Genomic DNA, 15013 nt, shown 5'->3' with positions numbered 1-15013 from the left:
AAAGCTACATATCAAACACGAAAGGCTATCGCGACCAATTATTATTAATAATAAAGTTTTTTTGGGTTAGATCGTGTAAATATAAATGCGTCGTAAATTAATTCCATTACACCGGTGGGCTGAAGTTGTAACTAATTGTCGCGTTGTATCCGCCACAACACTTGCTGGCTGTGTCGGGTGGTGGAGGGTTTTACGACACATTTATACCGACGCGATCTATCCAAAAAAGCGCCTCTCTCCACGTCTCCCACCGATCTCAATTCTCCCCTTGTTATCGAATCTGCTAACACACTTCCAGTCTCTGCGAGGCAGGGAACCATCGCTCTCTGCGCAATATTCAATCGCCCGTTGAGAGCCAAAGTAATAGCAGGGTCATTAGAAGCGATTGGGGGTGTGCATTGTTAATGGATCACTCGCCCTGTGCAACGCAGCTTATGGACATATAGCAAGCACGTGTCGCAGTAGCCTCTGTTCAACCCTCAACGATTGGAAATCGGCGGGTGTTGTTGTTGTTGGGAGTGATTTTAGGCAGATATAATTGGTGAGTCAGTTTTAACACGTAAGCGAGTTTAACGGCACGTGCATATTTACGCGATCTAAACCACACACACACAAAAAAACCCCGCTGTTTAATACGCACGCTTTCGCAACCAAAATCATCCATAGTACAGGGGGTTTTTTTTGGGGGGGGGGGTTAAATCGCGTAAATATATAAATGTGTGGTTAAACCCGCCACCACCCGACACAGCCAACTAGTAAGGGTTGTCGCGTAAACAGAACGTGGCCAATTCGTCACTAGTACAGCACGACCGGTGTGTTGGAGAGCAAATCCACAACATTTACAATCTGAGTGTTCGACGTTTCGCCAGTAATTACAACCGGCATCGTCATGCCCAGCCAGATTTGTGAAGAAATCGCCGCCGCTTCGTTCCAAAAATTAAAAAGAAACCTCGATTACAGATAATTGGGTCGGGAATGTCGGCGGCATCCCTTCGCGCGCGCGTGAATCCGGTGTTTCCGTACGGTCAAAACGGGGTTCGTGCTGTCTTGCCGCACACTGAACGGAGGAGTTGTCCAATGTCTCCTACCCCAATGTTGTGCCAATCATCAAGTATCCCACATCAGCTTCGGGAGAACTTAACGGCATAAACACAGCCTTCGCAGAGCTCGCGGGAGTCTGGGTGGGTGGGTAGGTACGTGGGGGTGGGGGATGGTGCCCTTCTGATCCCCGAGGGGACCCCCCCGAGAAGCCGCTTGGCGCGTGGAGAAAGGAAGAAAAACAAATCTTCCCCGAGGGCCGTTCCTGTGGCGGGTCGCGCACGGAATAACACCCCGGCAGTTTTTGTAAAATGGCACCAAGGAACGGAGGAACGGTCATCATTTCGACTCGCCGCAAGCCGGCCAGAGCAGCCAGAGCAGCCAGCCGCCCCCACCCCCCCCCACCCCCGGTCTCCTTCTCATCGTCGTCATCACGAAGAGGGTGCGTTTCGTTTCTTATTTTCTCGGGCGACGTGATGCGAATGCACAACTCCCGCGCGCGCGTGTGCGTGCGGGCTCCTGTGTCGTCCCGTAACCGCTCGCCACCCCCACCCCCACCCACCCACCTCCTACTGCGCGCGCTTCGCTGTTATTCACCGCTAGTAATGAGCTGCCACGCTGGTACGATGAAGCCAGACGTTGGTGGTGGTTGGTAGTGGTGGTGGTGGTGGCGTCGTTATAGTGGAGAGGGGGGGGGGTGCAGCCCTACCAGCGGATTGTCGAGAGGCTTCGTCCGAACAGAAACATTCGCAGCAGCAACAGCAGCAGCAACAGCAGCAGCACCCATCACCACACGCCACCACCCATCAGCACCCATCACCACACGCCACCACCCATCAGCACCCATCACCACCCATCACCACACGCCACCACCCATCAGCACCCATCACCACGCATCACCACCCGTCACCACCCAACAGCACCCATCACCACCCGTCACCACCCCCGTCCGTCCGTCCTTTTTCGGCGAGCCACAAGCTTCTGAACGCAGATTCCGTTAAAGGCTGCTAATTGGGGGAAAATGTGGTTTAAAAAAACGTGTTTAAAAAAAAGTTAAACAGATCCAAGCATCTGTTTCCTCTTCATCGCCAGCGTCCCCAGAGTGCTGTGACAGGCACACGTCTCGTGGCGTCGTAACACAGCAGCGGCACGTCGAGAGCGCGCATAGCTGGAAATGTGATTGTTGAGCATCCGTTGTGTGGATAAGGCCGTCATCCAGCAGTGGATTGATCGTGGCTGCTAATGCGGCGAGGCGCAAGCCTACATGCTTCTCAATACAATGCGCGTACTCCCGTGGAACAAGTGGACGTTACTCCAACTCAAGCTCCGACGTCGGATGCCGGGGACTGGCTTACACACCATTAAACGTGCAATTGTAGCCTGCTGATGTTTACAAACGTCTTACCAAATAAGACAAATAATCTTGATTTGAAGCTTTCGTGACTGCAGGAATCCACACTCTTTGGTTCTTTCGGTAAAGTCGGGTAGGGAGAAAAAAATAATTGATCACGACGTTTCGATCGCCACACAAGCAATCGTCCTCAGGTGGGATAGAGAAACAGGCTGCTGAAACAAGTCCTTATATATAGAGCCAGCTTTTTATAGATATAATGACTTGATAGGCGAATGTCTATAAAGATTAAGGATGCTGCCCATGCCCACATACCTCGATACGGCTTCCAGTGGACATCCACAACGGAGATTGTCGGTAACCGTGAATCATTCAGCTAATGACGATCTGTGTTGATCCGTCGATGAACATCGATTCTTAAACTCACGATACATGTGTGTGTAATGATATAAGGTATGTGGCCGTATTATTTATGATTGATGTAAGTTGTATGAAAATTCTATGCTTGTGTGCGTGTTTTAGTCCAATAGCAACAAACACAAGCTGAAAAACATGAGCCAACAGATTATTCGGTAATAATATGAAAGATTGAGTTGTGTGTGTATATATAACGCATTACGCCAGAGCACCTCAGAGTGCTCGAAACGCGATAAGTGACACACGTCACAATCTTATCTCAACATTTTGAAGGGGCACCCCCAGTGGAAGCTGTCCATGGGCGGAACAAGGTGACTCGGAACCTGGCCTGCAAGCGGGCATTCCTAGTAGGAGGAGGGGTGGGGGCAATTATTTATTCGAGGTAATAATCCCAACTGAGTAACTTGCCGGTATTTTTTTTAATGAAAAACCGTGGGTCTGTGATGCCAGCACACAATGGCCTACTCGCATGGTTCAAGTTAACTCACCCACAGTAATAACCAGGGCAGCCTGACAGATTCAAACCGCGAACCTCTGTACCACAAGCGGCGAATGTGCTACACATTTGGACCATGTCACCGAATTTAACTGACCTCAAATTGTCAAAATGTACCGACTGTGCCACGATGTGAAGCATCGCATGCCTAGTGATTGTTGCATTATCAAAGACAGATGAGTCTCTAGCAGCCAATGTCCTCCACTCGGCCTCCAACCAGCAGAATAATCTTACAAATAAATGTGCATTTATATACCGTCTTAAAGAAATCTCATCCCATGACACTTACACTGTAACAGAAAAAGTGGGCATGTGTGTTACCGCATGTTGAACTTATTTCGCAACTGTACGTAGCAAACCGCGCTAATCGAAGGTGCGATGTGGGATTGGATTATGTATTTCATAGACAGAGGCAGTAAGTCATAGGCAGAGGAAACAAGAAAGGTCCTGAGCTCGGACCTGGGCATGGGGCAGGCAGTGCCGGATTATCCTAGTAGCAAAAGTAGCTACATATGTAGCTACGGGCCCCGCACTTTCAAGGGCCCCGCGCCAAATTCTTTCAAGCTATCAATTCCGGTTCAGTGATTCTGTATTTTCTCTGAGACTATAGTACTGTACTGCCTTCAACTTTTATGAACGACTGGGTGTTTAAGGTTAGCAATTTGTCGTATTATCTGGCCGTATAGCAAATAAAAAAATATAGAATTACTTTACGATGCAAGTAAAAAAATTGTGTTTTAATATTTATGTTTTTTTTATTTATTTAGGGCCCCTTTATAACATCATGCTACAGGCCCCGCACTAGCTTCATCCGGCACTGGGGGCAGGGAGTTCCCAGCACGGGGCGGCTTGAAGAAGGAAGGTTCAGACTCTGGGGATACCAAAGGTGAATGAGCAACTTCCCATTGAGGAAGGTTGACTGTGAGCTTCGACAGAAAGCCTTGTGTTGCTGGAGCACAGAGTGTACAATGGGGAGTAGAGTGAGATGAGAAGGGAGAGATAGGCAGGGACGAGTCCATGGATGGGTTTGAATACAGTTAGTGTGATCTTGACATTGATGTGGAATTTGATTAGGAGGCAGTGGAGCGGTTTGAGTGTTGAGGCGAGGAGGTCTCATTCGCGATGAGGGTGATGGGCCCAATAATGACATTTGCCCAGGTGAGCCTCATTTATTCTCCAAGAATGTTTCAAGAGAGTCCTGCATGGTGACATATACACTTGGTTGCCAGGGAAAAGCCTCACCAAAGTCTCAAGAGGATCCTGGCAACTGTTCTCGGTGCAGGGCAACACTCCCTACGCGATTAGCAATTGCGTTAATTTGAGAGTAAAGTGCTGTGATGTTTCAACGTTTGACGGTGACGCCGGCACACGGTGGCCCACCCGTTCCTGAAGTGACAGCACGGGATCTTTAACGTCACCTGTGATCTTTAACGTCCACGTTAACCACAGCGGCCCTGCCAGATTCGAAAACCTTGAAGCTCTGCAACAAGCAATGGATGCGCTACCGGTACTGCACTTGGAGAATCCCATGCGCTACCACCTCGTGGCCACGTGACGGCTACAACACCTGGCAAGCACACCTAAGCACCGCACCTCCGATTAGCACGGTTGGCTACGTACGGTGCGAAAGAGGTTCAACGTTCTTAACCAGGCTCAACTTGGACGCTTAGCTCCCAAGATTTCGTGATATCAGGTCCATGAACTGAGCTCTGGGGAAAATGTCGACAAACGGGGGAACTTTCGTTGCTTGGTGACACAAACCAAGTATTTCCCTTCAGTACAGCTCTTAAGGGGCAATGCTCCATTTGTCAAGGGGATTCACTTCCTGAGTGTTAATGCCCCCACAAGTCAAGCACAAAAAGTGATCTGAAAAAAGGAATGAAAATATTTCTGGGACGGACCCAACAGGGAAACACAGGCGAGCATGTGAACCCCGGGCAGTTATTTAAATTATGCTGTAGTGGAATAAAAATGATGAAATGAAGATGTGGACAAGAGGAGGTTGGAAGAGCGCTTTTGGAAAAACTGAAAACTAAACATATACCACCAACAAATGTGTCCAAAGTCGTACACTCGCCTGGTCATAAGCATTGTAGTGCTCAACCTTGGTACCCACGAGTGCCTAGATAAAGCAATGAAGATAGCAACGATCTGGTCTCCCAGTCATCGTGTTAGCCACGTGGAGGCCCTCCACGAACTCCGCGTGCCTTGACCTCCTGCGTCGCTTAAGCTGAAGGGAAAGATGATGATGATCAACAGCAGCAGCAGCAGCCACCCAGCCAAGACTGCCCCCTCTACTGCCCCGAGAGCCTCCATCCATCGAGATGCTCAACCAATCAGCACGTTCCGCATTTTATTGGCTCGCGTGACTAAAGGGCGTCCAACAAGAAGATGGAGAGTTGAAATTAGTTCACGTGCAAATTCTGGATTAGATTTTTTGTTGTTGTTGTTGCAACTTTAAGACCCGTGAGATGCGCACCAGCTTAGGGAGAATTTCATCTGGCAGGAGATTGATCATGGTTGATCATGATGATGATGATGATTATTTATATAGCCTAATACTGGTCCAGGTTTTTCAAATGCGACTGTAAACCAATGCTCCTGAAATTATGCACTCCCGGGAAATCCGTGTATCTAACTGGATGTGTGAAAAAGACTTTATATATTTTTTACATGGAGGGACAGATATGGGTGGAGAGTAGGCGTATTGCCTGCTTATTTATTTAGTAAACATTAATATTTCAGACTTACATGCAAAGAAAGATTTTACCAAAAAATAAGGGAGCAAATATGTTTTGAAGAGGTGAACCAGATTCCCAAATTTTGGTTCCAACTTTCCTCAAGATCGGTTCCTCGGGGGAATGAATATTCATGGATATTTTCTTCGTGAATATCCATCCATTCCTGGAGTATAAAATCTTTTCGGGAAATGTAAATTCCCCGACACGAGCCGACTGCGGCGTTGATCTTGTGGTCGTGAGCGTCGCCTATGTGTGGCGTCCACTTCCATCCATGGAGGGTGTCGTGGTTGCCCGGTGGTCAAAAAACAGAAGTGGGGTTAGGGGAAGGGATGACTCGTCCTTGTCGATGGCTGATGTTGATGTAGAGCATGGGTCTTCATTGCAAGGCCCACAGGCAACTGGCGGCCCCTAGTGGCCTTTAGTGCGGCTCCTGACAATTCAAAAATGTAAAAAAAAATCCATCGTGCTGCCAAACCCCAATGGTTTCAAATGTGTGGCGGCCCTCACACTGATGTCTCGTCGGCGAAAGTGGCCCGCCTCTGAAAATTAGTGAAGTACACTGATTCCGAGCAACATCTATAATTTTACACCGAGGTGGTTGGGCCAGAATGCTGCATCAGGAGAAGCACAGCGGTACATATCGCTGTGTTGATACCCATTAGGATCAATGAGAGAGGTAATACTCAGTGATTGGTTGGCAAGGGTTAGGGTTAGTCAAGGCCGTAATTATGATATTCAAATATGCTCAAAAATGTCCCCCCCAATATATTGCTATACAAATAATTGCTATGCTATGTAAATAAAAATAACAATTTGCTAAACCTTGGCTACAATATCTGGACTTGGCTTCATATAATAATGCATAGATTTCTGTTTATATGATTGTAGTTATGGTTGTACTTTATTAATCCCTAATCTCTGCCATTACATACAATGAAACAAGAAATGGTAAAAAAAAGTAAAAACAGAGCAATGTAATACAATATACTATTAGACATTATTGTAAAAAAAGTCCATCCCATGTGTTAGTGAATTTTTTTATATTTTAGGCAGGAAATTAGTTTTCAAATTTAGATTTTTTCTGGGTTGGGACCCCCAGACCCCCTGGAAGATTTGGTCCCCCCCAATGTTGACTCCATGGCTACGGCCTTGGGGTTAGTACCGGTAGTTGTATGAGCTGTTGTTTAGGGATAGTGGTATGGTTATGGTCAGGGGTAGTGGCAGTCAAGTAATAGTAGCTCTAAGCTATTTGGTTCGGGTTAGCGGGAGAGCTTGTACGATTGGCTCGTTGTTTCAGGCTACGTGTATGGTTCATATTTGCGGTCGGTCAGCGTACTAGTTAGAGATAGAGACGGCATTTGGTTAGCTGGTATGTCTAACTCCCATACCGCTTGCTCCCCCCCACCCCCACTCCTCCCCTCATTTATGACATTTTTACCATTTTTACTTTTTGGCCGCATTTGGGTTGTGTTCATGGCATTCGACGCGTCACGCAGTGAGGGGCGCGCGCGCGCGCGCGAGAGAGAGAGAGGAATGGTAGGGTGGTGAGGTGGGGCGGACGCGGGGTGGGTTTAGGGCACAACAAACTGGAGGAGGAGGAGGAGAAGCGTCCCGGGTTGGCATCGTGCGCCAGAGTCTCATCGGCAAGCGCAAAAGAAAACCACACGGACGCAGCTCAATCCTTAACCCGCCCACCCCATCCCGAACGGCACCTCCCTGCCCCCACGTGCGCCAGTCTCGGGATCTCGCACTGGGCTCTTCAGCCATCTCAAAACAACACAGAAACACTATGGACAGAACGTCGTCTTTGATCCGAGGTGACTGCCAAAGAGAGATGAACCTTCATCTTGCAACAGCAAAAAAAAAAACCCTTCGTCATCGTCAGACCCACGTTGTCCATATATATTTTTTCCTGCCTTCGAGCTCGGTGAGGAAAAGAAAATAATAACGGCAAAGAGAGGGGAATGGATTTTTCTTTTTCAGCGGTTGGGACAAAATCGTGAAATGCGTTTTTTAGAGCCTGGTGACTAAAACGCAGCAGGGAAATGACTTATGCGTCTGCGATGACCTCTCATCATCATCATCATTCTTAACGTCATCGTCATTGTCACCATCGTCGCTGTCGGGGGAGGCGGGAGCAGCAGCAGCAGCTGACCCCCGAGCCCCCTCGTTCTGCGCGCTCGCCCGGCCGCCAGCCGAGGGTTTTAACGAGCCCCGTCGCCAGGACGATGGCTTCTCTGATAAACGAGACTCGGAGGCCACAGTGGCCGTTTGCACTCCCAGAGGATAGCATTACCCCCCCCCCCCCCAATGTGTTTGTAACCCACCCGCCTCCCTCCATTCCCTCGCTCCCCACCTAAGTTATTTTCCATTTCACATTTGCTCTGCACGCACACGCGACTGCACACCTATGGGATGGGTGCAGCGCGCGCGCGCGTGCAAACAATAGCTTTCATTTAGAGCAAAATAAATAATAAATAATTCTCGCCAATCCCTATTCCCGCGCCGCTGGGCCCCCCGACTCTCAAGGGAAAAGGAAATGAATTTAAAATGAATAAGGAATTTGAAAGTGCCCTCGCACGTACACACACACGCACACCCAACACACCCACAAACGTGAATGCCTAAGCACCCACAGTGTTATTTTTAATGGCCCTACGAATAAGGCAACAATGACATGACAGCCACGCAGCACAGAGAGTGGTGGTGAAGATGCCAGCATGCTGAAGTGTATTGGCATTTCGCTGCACAATCCTCGGCGCCAATTCATCTCAGGGGAGGGAGAGTCGGCGTGTAACAAGCGTAAGGCAAACCATGCAGCATTGTTACCACAGTGCATTCAAAATCGTGGCCCGGCACGGCCGCCCTGCAAATGCCACCAGACAGAAAATGTCGGCTGTGGATTCGTCTCAGCGCCTCTCGCGCGCCCATTACATTCGCACCGGTGCGGAGGGAAACGAGGGGAAAATTCTCCGTCTGCCCGTCTCCTTCGTCGCCAAACCAAAACAAAGATATGCGTAATCTTGTCCGTTCGTTCAAAGCGGCCGGCGTTAAACGGTGCGTCGCCGCGAAGGGATCTCACGATCGGGGAAACGGCTAGGGGTTGCCACCTGTTCTGATTTCCCACACCCCCCCCCCCCCCAGGGATCTTTAACAAATCTGCAAGAGTCTCCCGGGATATCAAACATTTAAAAGTCGTGGGTTTTTTTTGTCAACTCCGCAAAATAAACACCACTCAAGACGATGCATTCACACGCAGTTCTCCCAATCATCTGACATTGTGGGATATTCTTCTCATTGCCGTGATCTTCCCACGATGTGTGCCCGTTATTTTGGTTATCTCAGAGGTGGCAACCCCTAAGGCGTGCCCGCCTGGCTCGAGGTGGCGGTGACGGCGGTGGCGTCGGGGGCAGCCGGGGCGACCCCTGCGAGCCTCTCCAGGAAGAGGGGCGAGGAAAAGCTCGGACGTGAATAGCCCCACGACCGCATATCCCACGCGCCGAGGGCCTCACAGCAGCCGGTGTGAACGTAAGTCGGCCACTCATATTTCAGTCGCAAGTCCCGTGTGGTTAATGTCCTGGAGTGATTTTCTTAGTCTGGTCGACCCGAAGCAAACCAAACGTTCAGCCGGGACACTTCTCAGTGACTAAATATTGGTGTGGGGGGCATGCAATCCCCACTCCCCCAACTTCTACCCAATATAACGTCAGCCAATTAGTTATTTCAGTATTTACTTAATGTACATATATAGCCAATGGCCGTGTTTGGTCTTCTTCGGTGCACTGCGGTCTCTGATAAGGTAACGAAAATTGTCTTATCATGGGACCTCCCTTGCCAGTATCATGTTCACCACAAAGCATTTTTGGTTAATGCAGACATGATTCCTTGCAAAAGGTTTCAGTTTGGTGGCTTAACATCTTAACACCATCTGTTTAATTGCCAGAAAAGGATGTCAAACCTATTCTTATATTTTGAAAACCGTCTTAGTCTGCGTCTTCACTCAGACGCGTTCGTTCCGTCGCGTCCGTAGAACTCGTTTCATGAAGTCTCGTGGACTTTTGCGGGGTTAGCGATCGTTGTCGTCAAGCCCGAGGATTTTCACCCACCGGCTAAAAATAAAATAAAACAAACCCGCCGACTCCGTTCACGTGTATATCGGACGCCGCTCGCAGGCCGCGCGGCAGCAGACGGTGCCCGCTCGACCTCCGCGACCCTCCGAGCCCGGCTGAGACGAAATTTGACAGCGAGGAGCGCCGGCAAACGCGGGCGTGCGTGCCTCCAGCCACCGTCACGCCCCTATTAGAGTGTTAACCGTCCATTAATCACGATTAACCCGTGTACGAATTGGCTGATAAGTCAATTAACCGACGGGATTGTATCTGTAATTAAATATCAAGCGCCACGAACCGGCGTTCGGGTTCATTCATTAATCAAGTGCGGCGAAAGCTTCTCTCTCTACCCCCCCACACTCCACCACCACCAGTACCACCACCCTCCCCGCCACCACGGGCCCGGCATGTGTCTTTGCCTCTCGCGGTGGGCCGCCGATGCCTCGCGTTCACCGCATTCAACAGAGGGACAGGGAGGCGTTCAACTTTTCGGGATAGGTTCCAGGAGAACGGAATGCCAGGGTATTTTGGGCAACTTTCGTGAAGCATGTAAATGTTTTTGTTATTTCTAAGGCAGCGTCGTGCACTCGCCCAGGATTAAGTCAAGATGCCTTTCCAGCCAGGATGGTGATGTACATCATCGTCAGTAGGCTGTTGACCACGGCAACCCCTCGTTACCAGGGCTTTACTAAAGATTTCTCGAGTTCGCCAGTAGGGCCACAATGTATTGGCCGTCTTTTGAATTTCACTCCCAGGCCCCGCTTGGAGGAGAGGCAACAGGCTTTGCCAGCGGTCGTAGCGACCTACAGGGACATTTGCGGCACAACTGCCCAGTGGAAGCCAATGGGTTTAATATATCCGTGGTGTGTGTAAAGGGGAGAGGTAGGGCGGAAGGGTAGAGGAATGTGAGAAGCGACACGGTGGGGTGGAGTGGGCGGGTGGACAGATTACTGTATAATATTTATAATGAACAGATAAGTCTTGTTGTGGTTTATTTTCCTTCATCGTTTTTCACTGACGGGGGCCAGGTCCCCTCCTCAGGCCCCCTCCTCAAGGCCCCCTCCTCAGGCCCCTTCATAATGAGGCACCACTGCAATTGCATCGATTGCGCATGCTTCTCATGATGTGTATATGCCAGCATCCATGCCGTGCCCATGGTCACAACGCGAGGCCCGGTCTCCAGAGGCCAAGTCGCTCCGCCTTCCAGCAGCTCGCGGGAGACCACGGTGAGTGTTCGATGTAGTAACGTACAAAAAAAAAAGAATTACCCACACATCCTATATGTATATATACAGACACACACACACACAATGTGCACAATCACTGCCCATTTGTACCGATATACAAACATCACGACCAACGTTGAGATTCACTTTTGTAACACATCAAGTCTGCAAAAACTGTTCAAAGTTCAAAAACCCGATATAGGAAATTACATATACACCGTACGTACAAACTTTGGTAATGAGAAGGTATATCAATATAAAAATGTAACCATTTCCTGCGACGACCACGTCAGAAAGTGTAGATAACAGCTAGGCCAGAGACAGAGAGAAAGAGAGAGAGACGCATCCGATCAACAGCGCCGGAGAAGAAAAAAAAACAACAAAAAACGAGGCAGCACAACGGCATGGGGCAGCCAAATTATCCTTCCTGGGCAGTCACGAGGCACAGAGGAAGACCCGGTCAGAACCCCCCCCCCACCAACCACCCCTCATTACAACATATTGCACTTGATCTCACCTGCATGAGCAATCATCAGCACGTTAGACGGCGGACACATCGGGGGACGAACCGGCCACAACGTCGCTGTACCCGCCCCACCCTGCCCGCTTGTCCCTGGTGGACCACCATGCCCCGGCGAGTGGCAGGCCGGCAGCCTCACGACGGCACGGCGAAGAACCAGGGGCAGCCCCGTAGCGCCTGTGGTGGCTGGAGGGAACTGGGACCCCCGATCTTCTTCAACCCCCCCACCACAACCTCTAAATTCTTATAGTCACATCAAAATGGTGTCACAGTCTATATATGTGTAGGGGGTGAAAGCGAGAGCAGAATGCACGATAGACCAACACACACCGCATCGTTGCTGCTCATTCTGTCGAGCGATTAACATTCGGTTAAAAGTTTGTTTGGCATTGCCTTAAAAACGGGGCATGCGACAGGATTGACGGAGAGCGGGGGGAGGCATCCAGGGCGGGTGGTGAACCGATGAGCTGGCTGGGCTTGGGACGCGTGCGGGGGCACGGCGCGCGAGCGAGCGAGCGAGCGAGCGAACGCGGTGAAGTGTGCTCCGTCGCCGCCGTCGCGCGCCGGCAACGCTGACGCACCAGCTCAAGCCGCCGTGATCTTCGGGTGGGGGTCGGGAAAAATAAAAACAAAGTTTGGTTTCTTGTAAACAATTGCGAGATATGCTAAGACGTCTCGGGCAGGTGGTCGCTGGTGCACGCGCCTGCACACGATCGCTATGGCACGTGCGGGCGGTGGTGACGACGACGGGGGGCTTGTGGGACTGGACCTTAAGAAAAAAAACTTTGCGAGTCGTTCGTGAAAAAAAGTCGCATTATTACATTTCCGCATCCCCACTCGCGCCGTGCAGGTCTGTTTTCAGGCGTTCACAATCCTTGGTGTGGAGTCGAGGCGGCCGATCTCTCGACCGCTCTCACCGCTGCCGCGCCCACCGTCAACGCCGCGCTCCGCTTGGTGACAACCGGTGTCCGCGATGTTGCTCAGGGCTTAAAGAAGAAGAAGACGTTGAAATTGATCTCCTCCACCTCCCGCACATCTTCGGCGCGTGGCTACGTGGGCTCCGAGGTTGTTATTTAACTGCGTGGTCTCCAGCGACGGCGGTCGTGGTGCGGTGGTGAGGGAGGGGGGGGCGGCGGTGACGGCGGTGGTGGTCGGTTGAGGGCACTGCACCACTTTTCCCACGGTTCGCGTACTCCCGGACGACGCCGCACCCTCCCTCGCCATCAGCCGCACAAACCTGTGCTATGGACCATGCAAACGGCCGCTTAAAAATAAAAAGAACAGGTACTAAAAAGGGGGCAACGTTCACCACCTTAGGCACAGTTCACAGCTTCTGTTGACGATGACTCATCGATGTGGAAAAAGTAGAAGAAAAGAGAGAGAGAGAAAAAAGACAAATTCCTGCCGGCCGTTGGAAAAAAAGAGAGAGAGCATCTTTTCCCTCCGCCCCCGGTCGCTCGCTTCGATTCGCGCGACTGCCTGTGTGCCCGGAACTGCTGTGCTCGGTCCCATGGCTTTGGATCAGGTCGGTCACGTTCGCGGCAAAGCTGTCCGCCGGCAACCGCCGGTGTCCAATGTGGCACCACGGCGCGACGTGGCCGTGGCAGCGGGCCGGCCTGCCGGGGATCAGAGGAATTCGATCGCTTGGATCGGAGTGGTGGTGGGTTGGGGGGGAAGGGGCGTGGTGGGAGTGGGGGGGCGTGGCCGATCGTCGATCGTCTGGGTTGGGTCGAGGAGGCCGGAGGAGGCTCTTGGCGTCCCGGGCGGGACAAGTAGGAATCAGTCTACGCCCTCGAAGCCCTGCGCGTTCTCGATGGCCATGTTCAGCCTCTCCCGCAGCTCCTCGAACGACTCGTACGGCGGAAGGTCCAGGCGGTTGAAGCTGAGGAGCGGCAAACAAAAAGGACACCGCACCAGGGGTTTTGCTACCACCGGCCCTAAGAGGTCCTCGCTGGCAGCACTGCAGTAGGCTGGCTACACACGGAGGACCGTTTTGCCTGTGCGCGCATTCGTGTGTGTGTGTATGCGCGAGTGCGTGCATAAATGCGTGCACGATGCGTGCGCGTGAGTGCATGCGTACGGTCGTGCATATGTAGGTGCGTGTGTGAATGTGCGTGCATGAGCGCATGTGCGTGCGCGCATGTGCGTATGTGCGTGAGGTCATAAGTGCATGTTCATTCTTATGCATGCCCATAATAGAGGGTTGTCACGTAAACAGAACGTGGCCAATTAGTCACTAGTACAGCACACCGGTGTGTTGGAGAGCCAAGCCACAACATTTACAATCTGAGTACGATGTTTTGCCAGTAATTACAACTAGCTTCATCAGGCCAGAAGTCTAACTGTTTCGTTCCTTATATAGAGGCGTAGATGTGGTGACCATGCTTCTGCACTCTTGCACAATGTGAGGGGCGGGGATTACTCAGGCAACGCACATTATGCATGTGCATTATGCGAGCCCTTTGATCTTGTCCTTCCTGTCTATTGTGCGTATTAAAATAGCCGTACCAACGGTAATCCCTATTGAAGTACGCTGCTCTTTATAGGCATGCATTTAAACAATGTATTATTTGATGATTCGCTTCCACGCAGCACTAAGGCGGTAGCTATCCAAACGGTTAAAATAATTTTTATTTCTAGCAATTTTTATAGATTCTCTAATTAGTCTTGGCCAGTAGATGCTAGTTTTGCACAGAAGTTCAACATTATCGAAATCAATTGAGTGTCCTTGTTGGCAAGCGTGTTCTGTGAATGCTGACAGTTGTATTTGGGAGTATTTAATATTTATTTTATGTTCTTTGAGTCTCGTGCTGATCATTTGTCCTGTTTGCCTAACAACATTTCCCACACGTGCAGTTAATCCTGTACACACCTTCTGTTGATAGCTTCGGTAATAATCTTTTGTGCCAAATATAAATTTCTGTATTTTATGTACCGTGCCAAATCTGACTCGGATGTTTTGTTTTTCCAAACATCTGGCTAGTTTATCAGTTACTCCCGCAATGTACGGTATTTTTTTCTTTTTAATTACTTGGGCAATTTCAAAGCTCGTGTTATTTTATTCGGTTTTAGCATTCAACGCCCTGTTGATTTGTGCATCATTGTAACCGTTCAT

At 50.3% G+C, this 15013-nt stretch overlaps 1 protein-coding gene across 5 annotated transcripts in view; it reads right to left on the bottom strand.

Annotated features, from left to right (window-relative positions):
- Positions 1-8664: 8664 nt before the first annotated feature.
- LOC116950762 (E3 ubiquitin-protein ligase NEDD4-like) overlaps positions 8665-15013 on the bottom strand; it is a 126190-nt gene continuing 119841 nt past the window's right edge. For all 5 annotated transcript variants that reach the window (XM_032968802.2, XM_076073108.1, XM_076073107.1 and 2 more), the window contains one exon: positions 8665-13780. In XM_032968802.2, coding sequence (XP_032824693.1) covers positions 13678-13780 — 103 coding nt within the window. In that variant the 3' untranslated portion in view covers positions 8665-13677. The remainder of the gene's footprint in view (positions 13781-15013) is intronic.

Source organism: Petromyzon marinus, chromosome 40 (assembly GCF_048934315.1).
Source record: "Petromyzon marinus isolate PM22_M1 ecotype Great Lakes invasive population chromosome 40, UKy_Petmar_22M1.pri1.0, whole genome shotgun sequence".
Classification (NCBI taxonomy): Eukaryota; Metazoa; Chordata; class Hyperoartia; order Petromyzontiformes; family Petromyzontidae; genus Petromyzon; species Petromyzon marinus.
Note: the sequence above shows the minus strand (reverse complement) of the source record. Positions and strands in the feature narration are given on the sequence as shown.